At 32.0% G+C, this 15,370-nt stretch overlaps 1 protein-coding gene across 1 annotated transcript in view; it reads right to left on the bottom strand.

The window, feature by feature from the left end:
* The window catches only part of LOC115874687 (putative transporter svop-1), a 41,498-nt gene that overhangs the window by 13,396 nt on the left and 12,732 nt on the right, over nt 1–15,370 (bottom strand). The window contains exons 4-5 of the mRNA XM_030889920.1: nt 14,001–14,176; nt 5,232–5,416 (exon numbers count right to left, since the gene is read on the bottom strand). Of these exons, the coding sequence (XP_030745780.1) occupies nt 5,232–5,416; nt 14,001–14,176 (361 nt within the window). The remainder of the gene's footprint in view (nt 1–5,231; nt 5,417–14,000; nt 14,177–15,370) is intronic.

Raw genomic sequence — 15,370 nt, 5'->3', positions numbered from 1 at the left:
ATAAAATAAAAAATAATATATAGAGTGTCCTGTTTAAAAAAAAGAACATAAGTTTGAGTCATTTTTCGAAATAGACAGCTCCCAACGAAGAACTAGTTTCGTCACTGCATTCTACCTGAAAAACGAGACACGGGCGGTGGGTAAGTACTCAATAGGTAGAAAAAAACAAAATTAGGGTATCCGGTATATACCTGTACATTTAGATGAACAGTCTAATTTTATAAAAGGTATTACAGTTGGGGGTTGGAACCTTTGGTGTTACACAGCAAAATAAAACACTAAATCACCATAATACACCAAAAGGCTTTTACTTCTACACTGGACGCGCGTTTCGCTAACCAAACCAAACCAAACCATGTTAGTCCGTTTAGTTTATAGTTAGTTTAGTTTAGTTTATAATCATCTGCTGATGATGCTAACATGGTTAGCGAAACACGCGTCCAGTGTAAAAGTAAAATCGTTTTGGTGTCAATACACTGTAAAAGTAAAATCGTTTTAATGTCACCACAATTGGTGATTTAGTGTTTTATTTTGTTGATAAAAGGTATTTCCAATGACCGCATAGTAAATATCCGGTATAATACCAGAAATATACAAGTAATATCAGGAATATATCTACAATATTCCTAATATATATTGGTATATTCCTGTTCCCGGTATTATACCGGGTATTTACTATGCGGTCGTCGGAAATACCTTTTATAAAATTAGGATGTTCATCTAAATGTACAGGTATATACATATATACTCACATTTTATTTATCTACAAATTGGGTACTTACCCACCGCCCATTACTGACCCTTTTCACCTTTTTGATAAGTTATAAAATTATCGAGATACAAAGGTTATCGAACAATGCAAAAATTTCTACTAATTAAAAAATAAAAAGTATAAAAGAAAGAAATAAGAAATAAATTTGAACTAACGAGGCTAGGATAAATCTGTGTGTATATATAGCATATTTAGTTTCATAATAAGTAGAACGATGATGTGAAAACGGCATCTTTATATCGCTACTCATAAACCAGAAACCCCATAAAACACACAAAAATGGGACACCCTGTACATCTAGCAATCGCCAGTCGATATAAAAATAGATATCACACACAATAGTCTTAAAAATGGAAGGAAACGACAATATAGAAGAAATACATGTTCATATTTATGTAATCGTAGCGACAAAAATAAAAAAATAGAAATAGTGTGTATGAAGCCTTTACAAAAATATCTGAAGAAATGGGGATTGACATCAACGTTTAATTAGTATGTCATATTTCATAGTTTCGATATAAATAACATAATAAACTTTACTCTATTGTTGACTGGCCTATTCATACTGATATACCTTGTACATGATACTGAAATATTCGGATTTATTAAAAAAATTATATTATTAAAATTCAATTTTTATTTTTGACACGACAAAGAATTGCCGTTTTATAATAAAAATTTTAGAGGTTACTAGATATTTCGTAATAAACATGTAGCTCAGCTATATCACAAATATTTTGTGCTGTGTTGTTGCATAATCGACTAATTTCCAAGCATCTAATGGACGAAGGAAGGAAGCGAAGGGACGAAGTAACGCGAGGAAGTAAGGCGAGGAAGTAACGCGAGGAAGGGACGAAGGAGCGAAGTCTGAGTATGGGGCTTTAGTCCCCAACCTAGCATTAACATCAAAAACGTAAGATATTTTCAAAGATATTTAAACTCGGGATATTTTAGTGCCTACATGAAATGCTCAATTTTCAAGAAAAAAATAGTCTTAATTAGCTGCTGATAGTTTTAACATGGTTAGTAAGCTGTGTCATTTAGTACTACTAGTATAAAAAAATATACTATTCAGAGTATATTTTTTATTTAAACTTCACTGCCGGTTTTATACAGGGTGTCAAAAATAGTGTATTCGGTAGGCGATTCTACAGATCAAAATATAACAAAAAGTTTCTATGAACATATGCCCTGAAATGATTCGCGAGTTACAGCGTTACAGCCCTCGAAAATCTAATATGTAGGTACTATATAAAATTTGGTACTCTTACAGACATTTCAATGCCAAAGCGAATGGCGATAGTGTATAATTATTCTACAACAGCTCTGAAAGGGCGGTTTTTATTAGGGAAGAGAGTAACTTCTGAGAGAGTAATTTCAAAAAATGACATAAAAAGATAGGACTTTTTTGCGTAAAAAAGGCGCTCTTTGTTTAGTTCGAAACGATAAACGGTTTTCAAGATATTTGCGTTTAAAGGTTACGATGCATCGACATTAGTATTAGCGAAATGATGATATTAATTTCTTTACAATTTCACATTTCATAATTTCTCTAATACTAAAATCGATGCATTGTAAGCTTTAAACGTAAATATCTCGAAAAATCTTTATCGTTTTAAAGTAAACAAAGAGCACCTTTTTTAAGTAAAAAAGTCCGAGCTTTCTATATGCAGTGTTAAAATTACCGTGTCTAAAGATACCACCATTAGTACTCTCTAACATAATGGAAAGTACCCCTTCAGGGATGTTATAAATTTTACACCATCGTCATTCGTTTTGGCATTAAAATGTGATTCAAGAGTACGCCACGCATCACGATTACCGTAAATTCTTCGAGGCTGTAAAAGAAGTGTACGGCCCAACCAAGAAGGCAAGCTGCCCAATCATGGCACAAAATGGCGAACTTCTAAAAGAGGAAGAGCAAATCAGAAACCGCTGGAAAGAGCATTACAGCCATATCCTTAACCAAGAAAATAACCCCAATATGGAAGCGCTAAACACAATAAGTATAACAGCCTCGATGTATTAGATATCCCAATAACAGAACAGGAAATAAAGGCCTCCATAAAAAAGCTTAAAAACAACAAATCAGCTGGCTGTGACGCGATTCCGGCGGAAATCTATAAGTGTGCAAGTAAAGAACTTATTGGTCATCTTAAGGCTCTCTTCGATGTCATATGGGAAAGCGGAGAGGTACCTCAGGACTTTTGCAATGCAAATATAGTGAATATATTTAAGAACAAAGGAAGTGCATCAGACTGCGGAAACATACAAGAGTACCAAATTTAAAGAAAAACCATTTACCAATGTTCTTAAATATAAAAAAAAATATATTATTTTTATTAACCTTTTCGAGCGCTGTAACTTCCTCGGGAAGCATTTTAGGGCGTATGTTCACAGGAACTTTTATTTTTTTCTGTAGAATCGCCCACCGAAGTATTAGTACTATTTTTTGACACCATGTATAAGTTTAAAATCGAAATTATTTTTATAACTACCTGATGATATTTGAAACTCCCGATTTCATCATCTTCTTACATGTATGAACAACATTGTAAGAGACAGATCTATACATTACTATTGATAGGTTTGATCAAAGAAGATACCTGACAACAAAAATCTATGGCCATTTTGATGAGATTAAAGGGAGCAACCACCAAACGTTGTAAAAGAACCTGAATAAGATGTAAACAATGCCATGGTAAGGTGTCATTGTCCAGAAATTGAGTGTAAATTACGTATAAAGCTCTTTGTTATAGATGTTTACTTAATAGACACCTTTATTTAATGTAGTTAGCGTCAGAAACAAGATTTGGGTTGCTACAACCAATCCTACAAGTAAAAATATTTGAACGAAGAGAAACAAGAAGATTCAGGATATCGTGGCTCAAGAATATGAGGACCTAGTTCAATAAAACATCTCAGAACTCCGCATTGCTGCAAAACAAAGTCAGGATCGCGATGATGATCGCCAATATTCGCAAACGGATCGACACCCTCAGATGAAGGAGCAACACATTATTTTATAGAAGAATTGATGAAATTAGATATGCAGCAATAAAACAGACAATACAATATATCCTATATTAAGTTATTCTGAGAGACCAGCTTGAATACTTTTTGAAAAACGCTACTGACTCTTGGAAAAAAGACAAATACATGAGTTTTGTGCTTTTCGTGACTCATTAACCTTAAGTTACCACTTTAAGTGGCCTTAAATTAATCATTTCAGATCTGAATTGTTAAAGAATAAAAAATAATGGTATGGTTGGTGTATAGGGGGCTAATAGTATTCTGTATTGTTACTTAACATACACGTATTATATGACATTTTTTTCGCAATGAGATATACAGGGTGGCCCGAACTGTATTCCGGAAACTTCGGCAGCATATTCTGCAGATAAAAATAAGTAATAAAGTTTATATAAATGTATATCCTGAATTGCTTAGTTTCCGGGAGATACAGGGTGTAGAAGTTTCATCTTTATTTCGATTCTTTCCAAATAATTTCTGAAGTAACGTCAATATTTGGATGAAAAGTGATGTCTGGGAGTTTTTAGACAAGAAAATTTTTATTTTGATGACTCCTATTTGTAGGGGGTGTCACTTACATGTATTTTAACTTGTTTTGAAGAGTTATAACTTTTCATCCGCACCTGTTTAAAACTGCTGAGTGAAAAAATATACATTTCCGTAACATTTTACGTAGAAAAAGCACTGGGTAAAAATCGCTAGAAGCAACTCAAGATATTTAGAACGGAAATAGTAAATACGTATCATTATTGGCAAAAAAATAAACACTGAAGTAATAAATTCTTTGACTTCTTTGACTGAAGTAATAAATTTGGAAAATTTTTGTTTTTCTAATTAATTAAATGTTTTTCTGCGAAAAAGTTCAGTCTAATAACTGTTTAGTCAACATGTTTAATTTATGTCAATGGTGACAGGTATTGATAATTTCGATTCCAAATATTTCGAGAACAATAATTACTTGTAGCGATTTTTACCAAGAGACCTTCGTTACGCAAAAAGCGTCGTAAATGTATAGTTTTATACAGGTACGGAGGAAAAGTTTAACATGGACTCATATTGACATCAAAATCAAATTTCTCATATCAAAAAACTCCCAAACACCAATTTTTGACGTTACTTCATAAATTATTTGCAAAAAATTGAAATAAAAATGAAACTTCTACACCCCGTATCTCCGATACTAAGCATTTTAGGACATATATTAATACGAATTTTTTACTTATTTTTATCTGCAGAATATGCTGCCGAAGTTTCCGGAATACAGTTCGGACCACCCTGTATATTGTGGAAACAAAACTGCAATTTATGAGAATATTGTTAATTATGTATTCTCCTAGTAATGATTGCTCATTTACATTTCGTAAGTTTCTGTTTATTTTTAATATTAATAGTATAATCATACATATTTGTGTGCTACAATACTTACCGGATAAAATTCTTCACTTTGTCCCGTGTTTATTCTATAAACCTGCCTAAATACCTTTAAAGCACTTTCGCTGTCACCACAGCTCATTAAGAATTTCGGGGTTTCAGGCAAGAAGTAGAAACCGAGTGCAGCTAAAGCAGGTGGTATCCCGCTTATTAAAAATAATAAATTCCAGGAATAATACTCTGAAAAGAATGATTTTACTTTTGCAACTCGTAAGGGAATTTCTCGTTTTTGTCGTATATCAAGGAATTTATTAATACTGATATTTTTACCTCTTGTCTATACATTTTTAAAAATATCTTTAAATTGATAGCAGTACTAAAAGCTATTTTTACTTTGTAAAATATAATAGTCCTATTTTTCACTATGAATCATAAAGTTAGTACTTTGTAATTGCCTGATATTTTTAACTCTGAGTTTAGATAAATATTACATATTACGAGTTGTAGATAAAACTTCTGGCGTTAAATCTTACCTAAAATCACTTAATTATAGATTTTTAAAGGGAGTATTAGTAATCATTTTTATACAGTTGTATAGTCGAATTATAAATCTAGTTTATATTTTGCCCAATCTAGTCCAACGTTTTCCTAAAAACACTGCAAGGAAAGCAGAAGAATCAGTTGAAACTATTGAAGTACCAGAAGAGGAACAATGGTATAATTAAAACAATAAAAGGTCGACAATAAAACGTCCATAGACAACCTTCTCTCATTGCCCAGTTCCAGATCAAGATATAGTAAAACATGTATTTCGAAGATAAAATAACCGGCAAAAAAAACCGGCCACTAAAAACTAGTCCCAATTTCAAAGTTGGATTTCTCGCGAACCATTCATTAGATTTTGATGATTTTTTTTATAAATTGTAAATTACTTCCTTCTTAACGGATGCTACGTCAGAAATTTTTATTCCGAATTTATTTTGACCATATACAGGGCACAAAAATTAGATAAAGTTTTTTGCCCGAACTTTGTAACACGCTGTAGGATGCAGCAGCTGTAGTAGGTATTGCTAAATCAAATCATATTGTAGCCTCATCCTTTGTGAGCATTTTGTTTTTTTAATCACGACATTATCTCTTTTTTTGTATTGGAGATACGCTGTTTTAAAACGAAAGTCTCGGAAAAATGCTTCGCAGACAGAAAGTTTTATGTGTAAATAATCAAGGCAACGGTTGTTAAATTAAAAATGCCATTATCTGTGACGGATGTTGCTCGTATTGTGGCTTTAATTAAAGATGGCCGAAGTCAACGTTATGTGTCCGATACCCTGGTTATACCTCGAACAACAGTCCAGAATGCCTGGAAAAGTATATTGAAACGAGAAATTTCACCAGTTGAGTGGGTTCTAGAGGAAAACAGAAGTAATGCAATTGACGACCGCTTTATTGTCCTGAATACTATATGAAATCGTAGAATTACAGCGTTTTAGAATCAACATCTGCTACAAGCCGTGCGTAGAACTCAAGTCAGTGAGAGAACAATCCGACGAAGACTAAAAGAAAACAACTTGTCTGCAAGGAGACCTGCCACAGGACCCCAGCTACTTGCAAGATATCGTCGAGCACGTCTTCAGTCACGGATGAATTGCGGTTTTGCCTGCGAAGCATTTTCCGAGACGTTCGTTTTAAAGTAGCATATCTCCAACACAAACAGAGATAATGTCGTGATTAAAAAAATAAAATGCTCACAAAAGATGAGGCTACAATGTGATTTGATTTAGCAGTAGCTACGACAGCTGCTGCACCTACAGGGTGTTACAAAGTTCGGGCAAAAAAACACGTCTTATTGTTGTGCCCTGTATATGCTCAAAATAAATTCGGAATAAAAATTTCTGACGTAGCATCCGTTAAGAAGGAACTAATTTACAATTTAAAAAAAAATCATCAAAATCTAATGAGTGGTTCGCGAGAAATACAACTTTGAAATTGGGACTAGCTTTTAGTGGCCGGTTTTTTTTGCCGGTGAGTGTATATCAAAGATTAAATTAGAAACTAATATAAGAGAATTTGCAGTAATAAGGGAGGGGTACCATATAGTGCCCTTACGGCCATGTAAAGGTACCCCAAATTTGGGGTACATTTTCTAGAACAATATTTTCTGCAAACAATTACAATGCACAAAAAGAAAAGAAAACCGATCAACAGTAGCCTATAATCACATATTTGCATATTATAACACCTAGAGTACAAGAAACTATTATTTAATGAAGATGTAACGACCCAACCAACCTAATGTAAAGTAACAAATTCAATTGCAATACAGAAATGCAATACTAAATAATGTTTACATTTATGTTGGGTTCATTCCTGCAATCTTTTGAGAATGCCGTTACTGAAAACTGAAACACAATATTTAAAAATTAATTGATCTGTATTATGTAAAAAGTTATTGGGTTCAGATCCAAGAAAACAAATTGTACAGTGGCTTTTTATTTAAACTGAAGTTTACCTAGCAATAAAATAATGCTAACGATGCGTTTAGACGGTGCCGGTGGTTATGTTGGCTTTCTTCGATGCAATATTGCAAACAACGTGACACGCTAGTTATGAGCGAAACTGGTCTTGGCGAAAAAGCATTTTTATATATATTTTTTAGTGATGGGAAAAACCGATAAATTTTAATAATCGAGTAGTCGAGTTTCAAACGATTTCAATAATCGAGCGATCACTCGAGCGAAATTTCGCTCGTATTTAAATATACGGTTTTTCGCCGTCGCCGTCGTCACTTGTGCTCGTAATTAGCGATGGGAACTATCGAATGAATTAGACTATCGAATGGTTAATGAATGAATGATTTCAACTATCGAATGGTTTTATTCGAATAAAATCATTCATTCATTTGTATACTAAAGCATATGTGACAACCTCGCCGTGCAACTAAATGGTTATCGTTGAGCCACGACTATAGAATGCTTTTGATAAATGAAATTTAGTATTCGTTTGATTTTTGTATGCGTTAGTGCATTATTAGTTCTTCCAAATTCTTATAACTTCGCCGTATAAATACTGTGCTATTTTTGCGTTTATTAAAATAGTTAAAATACTAAAATAGTATTTATTTTTAATTTTATTTATTGACGATTGAGTGCATGTGCAGGTGGTCAAAATTTTTCCGAAAATTTGTGTGATTTTCCGTAGTCCGAACTTTCAATTATTTAATTTTATATGGTCTATTTTTTAATGAGAAATTTTGAGAAGTAGCAATTTTTAAGAGAGATGAGATGAACTTACAATTAATTTTAAAAATACATATTTGTATTTTAGATGTTTTAATAATATGAATTAGTTGAACTTAATAATCATATTTTAGTAATGTGGTTAAGTAAATGGGGTTATCGAACTCAAACTATGGGGTGAGAAAACTAAATTGAAAGTTTTATACGTGCCAATTTAAAAAAAAAGTTAACGATGTTTGTATTTTGTTTATGCTAATTCTCTTACATGTAGTTTTTTGCGAAGAAATATTTCATTTATTTTTTAAAGTAAAAGCCAGTAAAAGTAAATATAATTTTTAAATAGTAATATAAAGCACCTAATATAAATAATTTTGATTTCTAATTTTTTATTTATATTTTCTTCCATTACACTGCATGCTTAGAAAATTAATAAATGTTTATATTTCATGATTTTAAAATTTGTTGTTAATATAACAAATTAGTTCTGTAATTATTATTATTTAATAAACCAACGTTGCTACACACACAAAAATTTAGAGACTATATTATTTTTAAATAGGATCTAATATATATAATTTTGACATCTAATTTCTTGTTTATATTTTGCTACTACTTAAAAAAAATGTTTATATTAAATGATTTTAAATTTTGTTGTTAATAGGTATAACAAATTATTACTGTTATTATTATTTATTAAACCAGCCTTTGCTTAAAAACATTAAAAATCATTCTCCTACATCCAAAATAACAAGTATTATTGCAGTGTAACAACAGAATATTAATAATAAAAATGCAGAATATATAGACATACTATCCCTAACTAACTAAAGTCAAACAATAATATTCTTTGCTAATATAAACTAATACCAAAATATGGCAACAGCGCCCTTCATAATGTATTTTCTGTGTAAATACTAGCACCTCAATAAAAAAAATAATGTGCCCTTATCTATATCTGACTCCGCAAAAATCAAACATGTCGGCTTCTTTCATAGCAATGCCACCGACCGCTGTCGGGTTTCTCAGGAAAGAAACCTACGTCGCCGGGCGACAACTAAAATTCAGTTAATATTTTATTATAATCGATCCTGACGAATAAATGAATTTCATAAATGAATGAATTTTATAAATGAATGGTTTTTGCTGCCGAATTACTAGAATACAATATTTCAAGGCAGATGACGGATCTATTCGATAATTTTTATTCGAATAGTTTTCAACGAATGTTTTCTTACTAACTATCGAATTATTCGAATGAATTGCAACTATCGAATGTTTCGATAGTATTCATTCGATAGTTCCCACTAATACTCGTAATGCCAAGAAGTAAGCTGCATGCGCAGAGCGCATATATAACGTCGTATAGTCCTATAATTAACAATGCGGTCCCAATCAAAAGAACAATTTGTTGTTTGAAGATATTTTACCAAAAACACTGATAAAATATTGCCAATCTGCAATGCATGTAGCAAATTCGTTCGATAGGATTGCTTGCGTTCGTCGCTCGTTCATAATCGAGCGATGTCGGTTATTTCAATAATCGAGTACTCGAGCGTATTTTCGCTCGAGTTATCCCATCACTAATATTTTTTCCTATTTGTTTAAATTTATTGTTTTAATTTATTGCCAATAGTGTTTCTAACTTTTACAAAAATAATTTACAGTAATCTTATGGTGTTAATACAGGTTGGTGAGCAGCCAATAACTCAAAAAATAATAACAGGTTTTCTCCATAACCTAAAATATTACGAGATAGATTTTGTTAATCATGTTGGTTGGCATTATTAATGATTTTTAAGCGTGATAGAAAAGAAAATGTGAAAAATGTATTGCTGTAGTTTGAAGAAATTATTTGGAGGAAAACCAAAATGAAAATGAAATATCTACACCTGTATGTCCGAAACTAAACATTTTAGGATATAAATTTATACGAACTTTTTTACTTATTTTTATCTGCAGAATATGCTGTCGAAGCTTCCCCAATACAATTCAGACCATCCTGTACATAAAAAAATTCTGCTGATTCGATACATAGGTACAGAAAAATAAAAAAATATATATACACATCATGCGGGCACCTCTTACTTTTGGGTCGGTATTTTCATGTGTAGAAGTAAATTGCATAGAGATCTTATTAAGTCGGAGTGAGACAAATGCGAAAATGTTCTGTTGCGGAGTTGCCACAATTCGCCGATACGCCTTTCCCTACCAAGTAAAGTAAAATCACGATCGTAAACCGCTTATTATTAAAATATTTTTTTCGAAAAGATAACTAGATAAAATCATTAGATATGTTTCTGAGCATCTCATATGGCATTATAAGGATTTCATTAGGGTATCCATTTTTCTATAACGATAAAACGTCAGTAATCGCGATAATTTGAAAACTCAACTTTTTAACACATAATACACGATAACTCAAGAACCACTTTAGATATTGAAACTTCTTTTTTTATTTTGAAGTTCGGATCTTTTACAAGATGTTTAAATAAGAAAAATTCGATAGGCTTGTTTTTTTTTCCATTGAAAAATTAAAAAAAGCATCCATTTACTTTTAGTGCATAGCAATTCTCAGCAGTCGTGTACCTTTTTTATTTATAAAGATTTTCACATACTGTCTGCGAAGAAAATATAGCAGAAATATTAAGAAAGTTTGTTAAAAAAACTACAATCAATTAATTTTAATGGATTTCGAGATATCGATTTTTGAATTCAGCGTTCTAATAGCGTGACCCTGTCGAACACCAATTCAATTCCACTTATTTTTACCAAAGGTACAAGTGTTAGGTAGTAGAGTAACTTGCACTTAAATATTTACAAGCTATAGAGAAAATTACAACGACTCGTTAATAAATAAACAAATAAAGTATCACGAGACGTAATTAAATCGTGAAGCTGAAGGCATGATGTGTGGCACTTAAATATTTACATCCTTCCCTAGAATTTTAAGTACTGATGGGGTCGATTGATCGACTGCGACGAATCTGCTATATCCCTTTCCACGTCTCTTAGCAATGTGCTCAGTTTCTCGGTTTGTTTCATACGTTTGGCAACGTTTTTGCTGTTCTCTCTTTGTTCTATACATTATAAACTCATGGTACTCTTCTTACATACGGAAATATTGACCCAAAACTAACCTTTGGCAGCCCTTAGTAATATTGTTATTTTCTTTTAAGTTTCATTTGCATTAAATTACAGAAAATGCTATTTATTTAAAGATTTTCTATGTAGAAAGTGCCTCTATGAAAAATCTATTAAAAAAATGCAAGACTTGGAAGAGTCTTGCAACAAGACCGAAAAAACACCAAGACTGGACCCTGTAAGACAAAACTACTTGATCGGCTGCAAGACCAAGTCCAAAAGAGTCTTAAGCTTGGTCTTGCATTTGCTCATCACTAGTCATGCCCCATGAAGCATGTCTCGCTCTGTTTACACGTTTTTACATACATTCTGCAACATTGATATTCTGAGACGAATATTGTTACAACCTGTGGCTATACCCGCCGCTGTTACAATTTTAAAAACAACAATAACAAATTCGTAAAACATGGGTTAGTTTTGCACGTTCAAAAACGATAAAAAATCCCCCTGTAACCGAAGTTTGTTAGGTAAATTTTTATTTATAGCTCTGGGCCGATACATCGTTTTACATGGGTGACCTTCAATAAATTAGAGACAAGCTGCAATTTTGCATGGAGCTTCATTTTGTAGATCTTTAAACATCCTGAAACTCCTGCGATGAACCGTTGAGCCCGTCACCCCAAAACCACCCCTATAAGGGGTAAAAATGGCCCTTTTTTTTACTTTTTCTTCAATAACTTTAAAACTACGAATTTTAGGAAAAAAAGTCACTAGTAAAAAATTGAAGAGAAGAAAATTTCCTACCACATAGGTAAAGAACCAAAATTTTTGGAATTTTAGTGGCGCAGGTGCGAATTCTTTAATTTTGCCAAAAAATTTATAAGGATACAAGTTCCTATAAAAACGATCTTTTTAATAAAGGTAAGTTACCAGTGCCAGTGGGGGAGATAATTTTTTTAAATGTGCGTTTTTTACATTTTAAAAACATTGAATAAGAAAAATTGCAGTTTTACAAATAATTTCCCATGAAATAGGTATATTGAAAAATTTTAATAACAAAATAAGAGAAACCTTAGCTCAAAAATAGGATAACTTGTCTTAAGGATAGTCCTCATTTACTTCCACATTTGTTGGGTTCATACATGTAATGCCATTGCATTGACCACATGCCATAGTACAGGTGAGCCCCATTCGCTTGCATGTACACGCTTTTTTACAGCCTCCCGAAGAGCAATTGCTTTTGTTGGTGTTGTTTGACAAAAAATCTGCCTTTGGTAACTTCACTGCAGATAAATTCGAGAAAGATACAATTGGTACCATTTTTTTACCTGGAGATCTGCGATTCTGCTCCACAATTTTGGTCTGTATCTCTTCATAGCCATCAAAAACAACAGTGACATTTTTGCCATAGTGATATGTTATATAATTATAGTATTGAGAAAACAGATCTGAAAATATCGCAGGGTACAAGCTTGGTTAAATAACAATTTACCACCGCAAGATTGGGGTTGGAATCTGAAAAATCGGGAAATGAATCCAATACATTCAGACCAGCCCATTGCTCCTACATGGGTAGAGAAAATTTTTTTGCCATTGCTCCTCGGGAGGCTCTAAAAAAGCATGTAAATGCAAGCGAATGGGAAATTATTTGTAAAACTGCAATTTTTCTTATTCAATGTTTTTAAAATGTAAAAAACGCACATTTAAAAAAATTATCTCCGCCACTGGTAACTTACCTTTATTAAAAAGATCGTTTTTATAGGAACTTGTATCCTAATAAATTTTTTGGTCTCGAGATTTATCTCAAAAATGCTTTCATTTGAAGTTAAACACAGATCCTCCTAAATTAAAGAATTCGCACCTGCGCCACTGAAATTCTAAAAATTTTGGTTCTTTACCTATGTGGTAGGAAATTTTCTTCTCTTCAATTTTTTACTCGTGACTTTTTTTCCTAAAATTCGTAGTTTTAAAGTTATTTAAGAAAAACTAAAAAAGGGCCATTTTACCCCTTATAGGGGTGGTTTTGGGGTGACCGGCTCAACGCTTCATCGCTGGGGTTTCAGGATGTTTAAAGATCTACAAAATGAAGATTCATGCCAAATTTCAGCTTGTCTCTAATTTGTTGAACCTCGGCCTGTATAGGCTCTGGGCTATTAAGTCCAAAGTCATCGTGACGTTTTTGTCCCTGATGGATTCTGAACCCAACTATTATGTTTTTAATAAAAGATATATTAAGTACTGCGATTCAGTGGTGAATTCATAAATATAAACATTATTCAGACATACCTATCATATAACAACAATTCATATAAGGACAGCCAACTGCCAATTTTGTAGTAGATCTAGTTTATTAAAACGTAAACAATTTTAAAATTGTTTCATTTCAATGATTTTTAATAAATTATGTTTCTAAAGTTTGCGATACATTTATTTGTTAAGACATTTTTTTAATTTTTAAAGATCGAAATTTTTAATAATTTTTGAGTTTATATGTGCGAATAGCTTACCTATTAACCCTAAATTGATGTTAATGTCCAAAGCCATAATACTTCCAGATATCAGTGGTATAATTATGTTTGCTGTACCGAACATGGCTCCATATGCCATTTGGAGTCTTCCTCTGTATTCAGTTGAGTGGAATTCGTGGAGGTAGGTGTTTACTGCTACGTATACTCCACCAGCTCTGTGTATAAATATATCAACTTTAATTCATAAACTCAGTATATTATAAACTTTATAATACAGGGTTAATCGAGTTGTTTTTTACCCTATTTTTAAAATATTATGCTCTTAAAAATTAACCAAGGCATATGTTGACATGAGTCAAAAAATTCACAGTCCTTTACAAAGATGCAACCGGGGGGGCATTGAAAATGATGAATAAAAACGTAAAAATATGATTAGTGTTAATATGAGTGTATTACATACATATGTTTAAATAACGAACTTAACAAAAAACAACAGATTTAAAGATTCACTGAAAAAGTAGTAATGTTAAAATTAAATAAAACATTATCAATAATAATTATGCGATCGCACCTATCCGTAAAACAAACAAGCAAAAAAAAGAATGCTTACGGAAAGTTACACTTTACGATATAATTTTTAACTGTTAAAGGCAAACCCCATTTAAACACAAAACTTTTAATACCTACTACTGTATCTAAAAGACTTTTTAAATTACTAAATTCTTAGCCACGCTTCTGTTTTTCTTGGCTGTTGTGCGTCACGTCACAGATTAACAGGCCAACGTTTGCACCACAAGGCGATGCTGCAGACCACTAGGGTAGACCGGTCGTAGAATTTATGTTATACAACTTGTAGTCAATCTACACAAATATTATCAAAAACTTTTTTCTTTTAAAATGTGTTCAGATTTTTGTAAAAAGTATAAGTCAAAATCATAAAACTTAAATTTGATATGAGTTTCTTAGTTTTTAACTAATATAGTGGCGAATTACAAAAATTCCTTTTCAATGAAAATTAATGAGTTAAATAAAATAATTTAATAAATTACTAGCTTTTCTCACGACTACGTTCGCGTTACACCTCGAATCGTTCATGCATTGATTTAAATGATTTTTTACTTCTTTATAGAGAGCTAGTGAGCATAGATGTTTTTTAGTTTTCATCTTTTTTTTATTTATTAAGAGCACTAATACTCTCTTTATAGGTTATTTTTATTCTTTGAAGGATAATTGAGGAAGATATATTTCGTTATGATGTCACTAAATAAACCCTTGTATAAAATTTTATACTGTCTGGTTTATAATGTTATATTATTGCATTTTCGTACAGCAAGCTTTCATTCCCTATTCTACTCCCTAAGGGTATAAATTTCATAAATTCGCTTTACCTTTGTGCCAATTTTTTGTGT

Source organism: Sitophilus oryzae, unplaced genomic scaffold (genome assembly GCF_002938485.1).
Source record: "Sitophilus oryzae breed Bouriz unplaced genomic scaffold, Soryzae_2.0 scaffold_1018_pilon_pilon, whole genome shotgun sequence".
Lineage (NCBI taxonomy): Eukaryota > Metazoa > Arthropoda > Insecta > Coleoptera > Curculionidae > Sitophilus > Sitophilus oryzae.
This window is presented reverse-complemented; position numbering and strand designations above follow the sequence as displayed.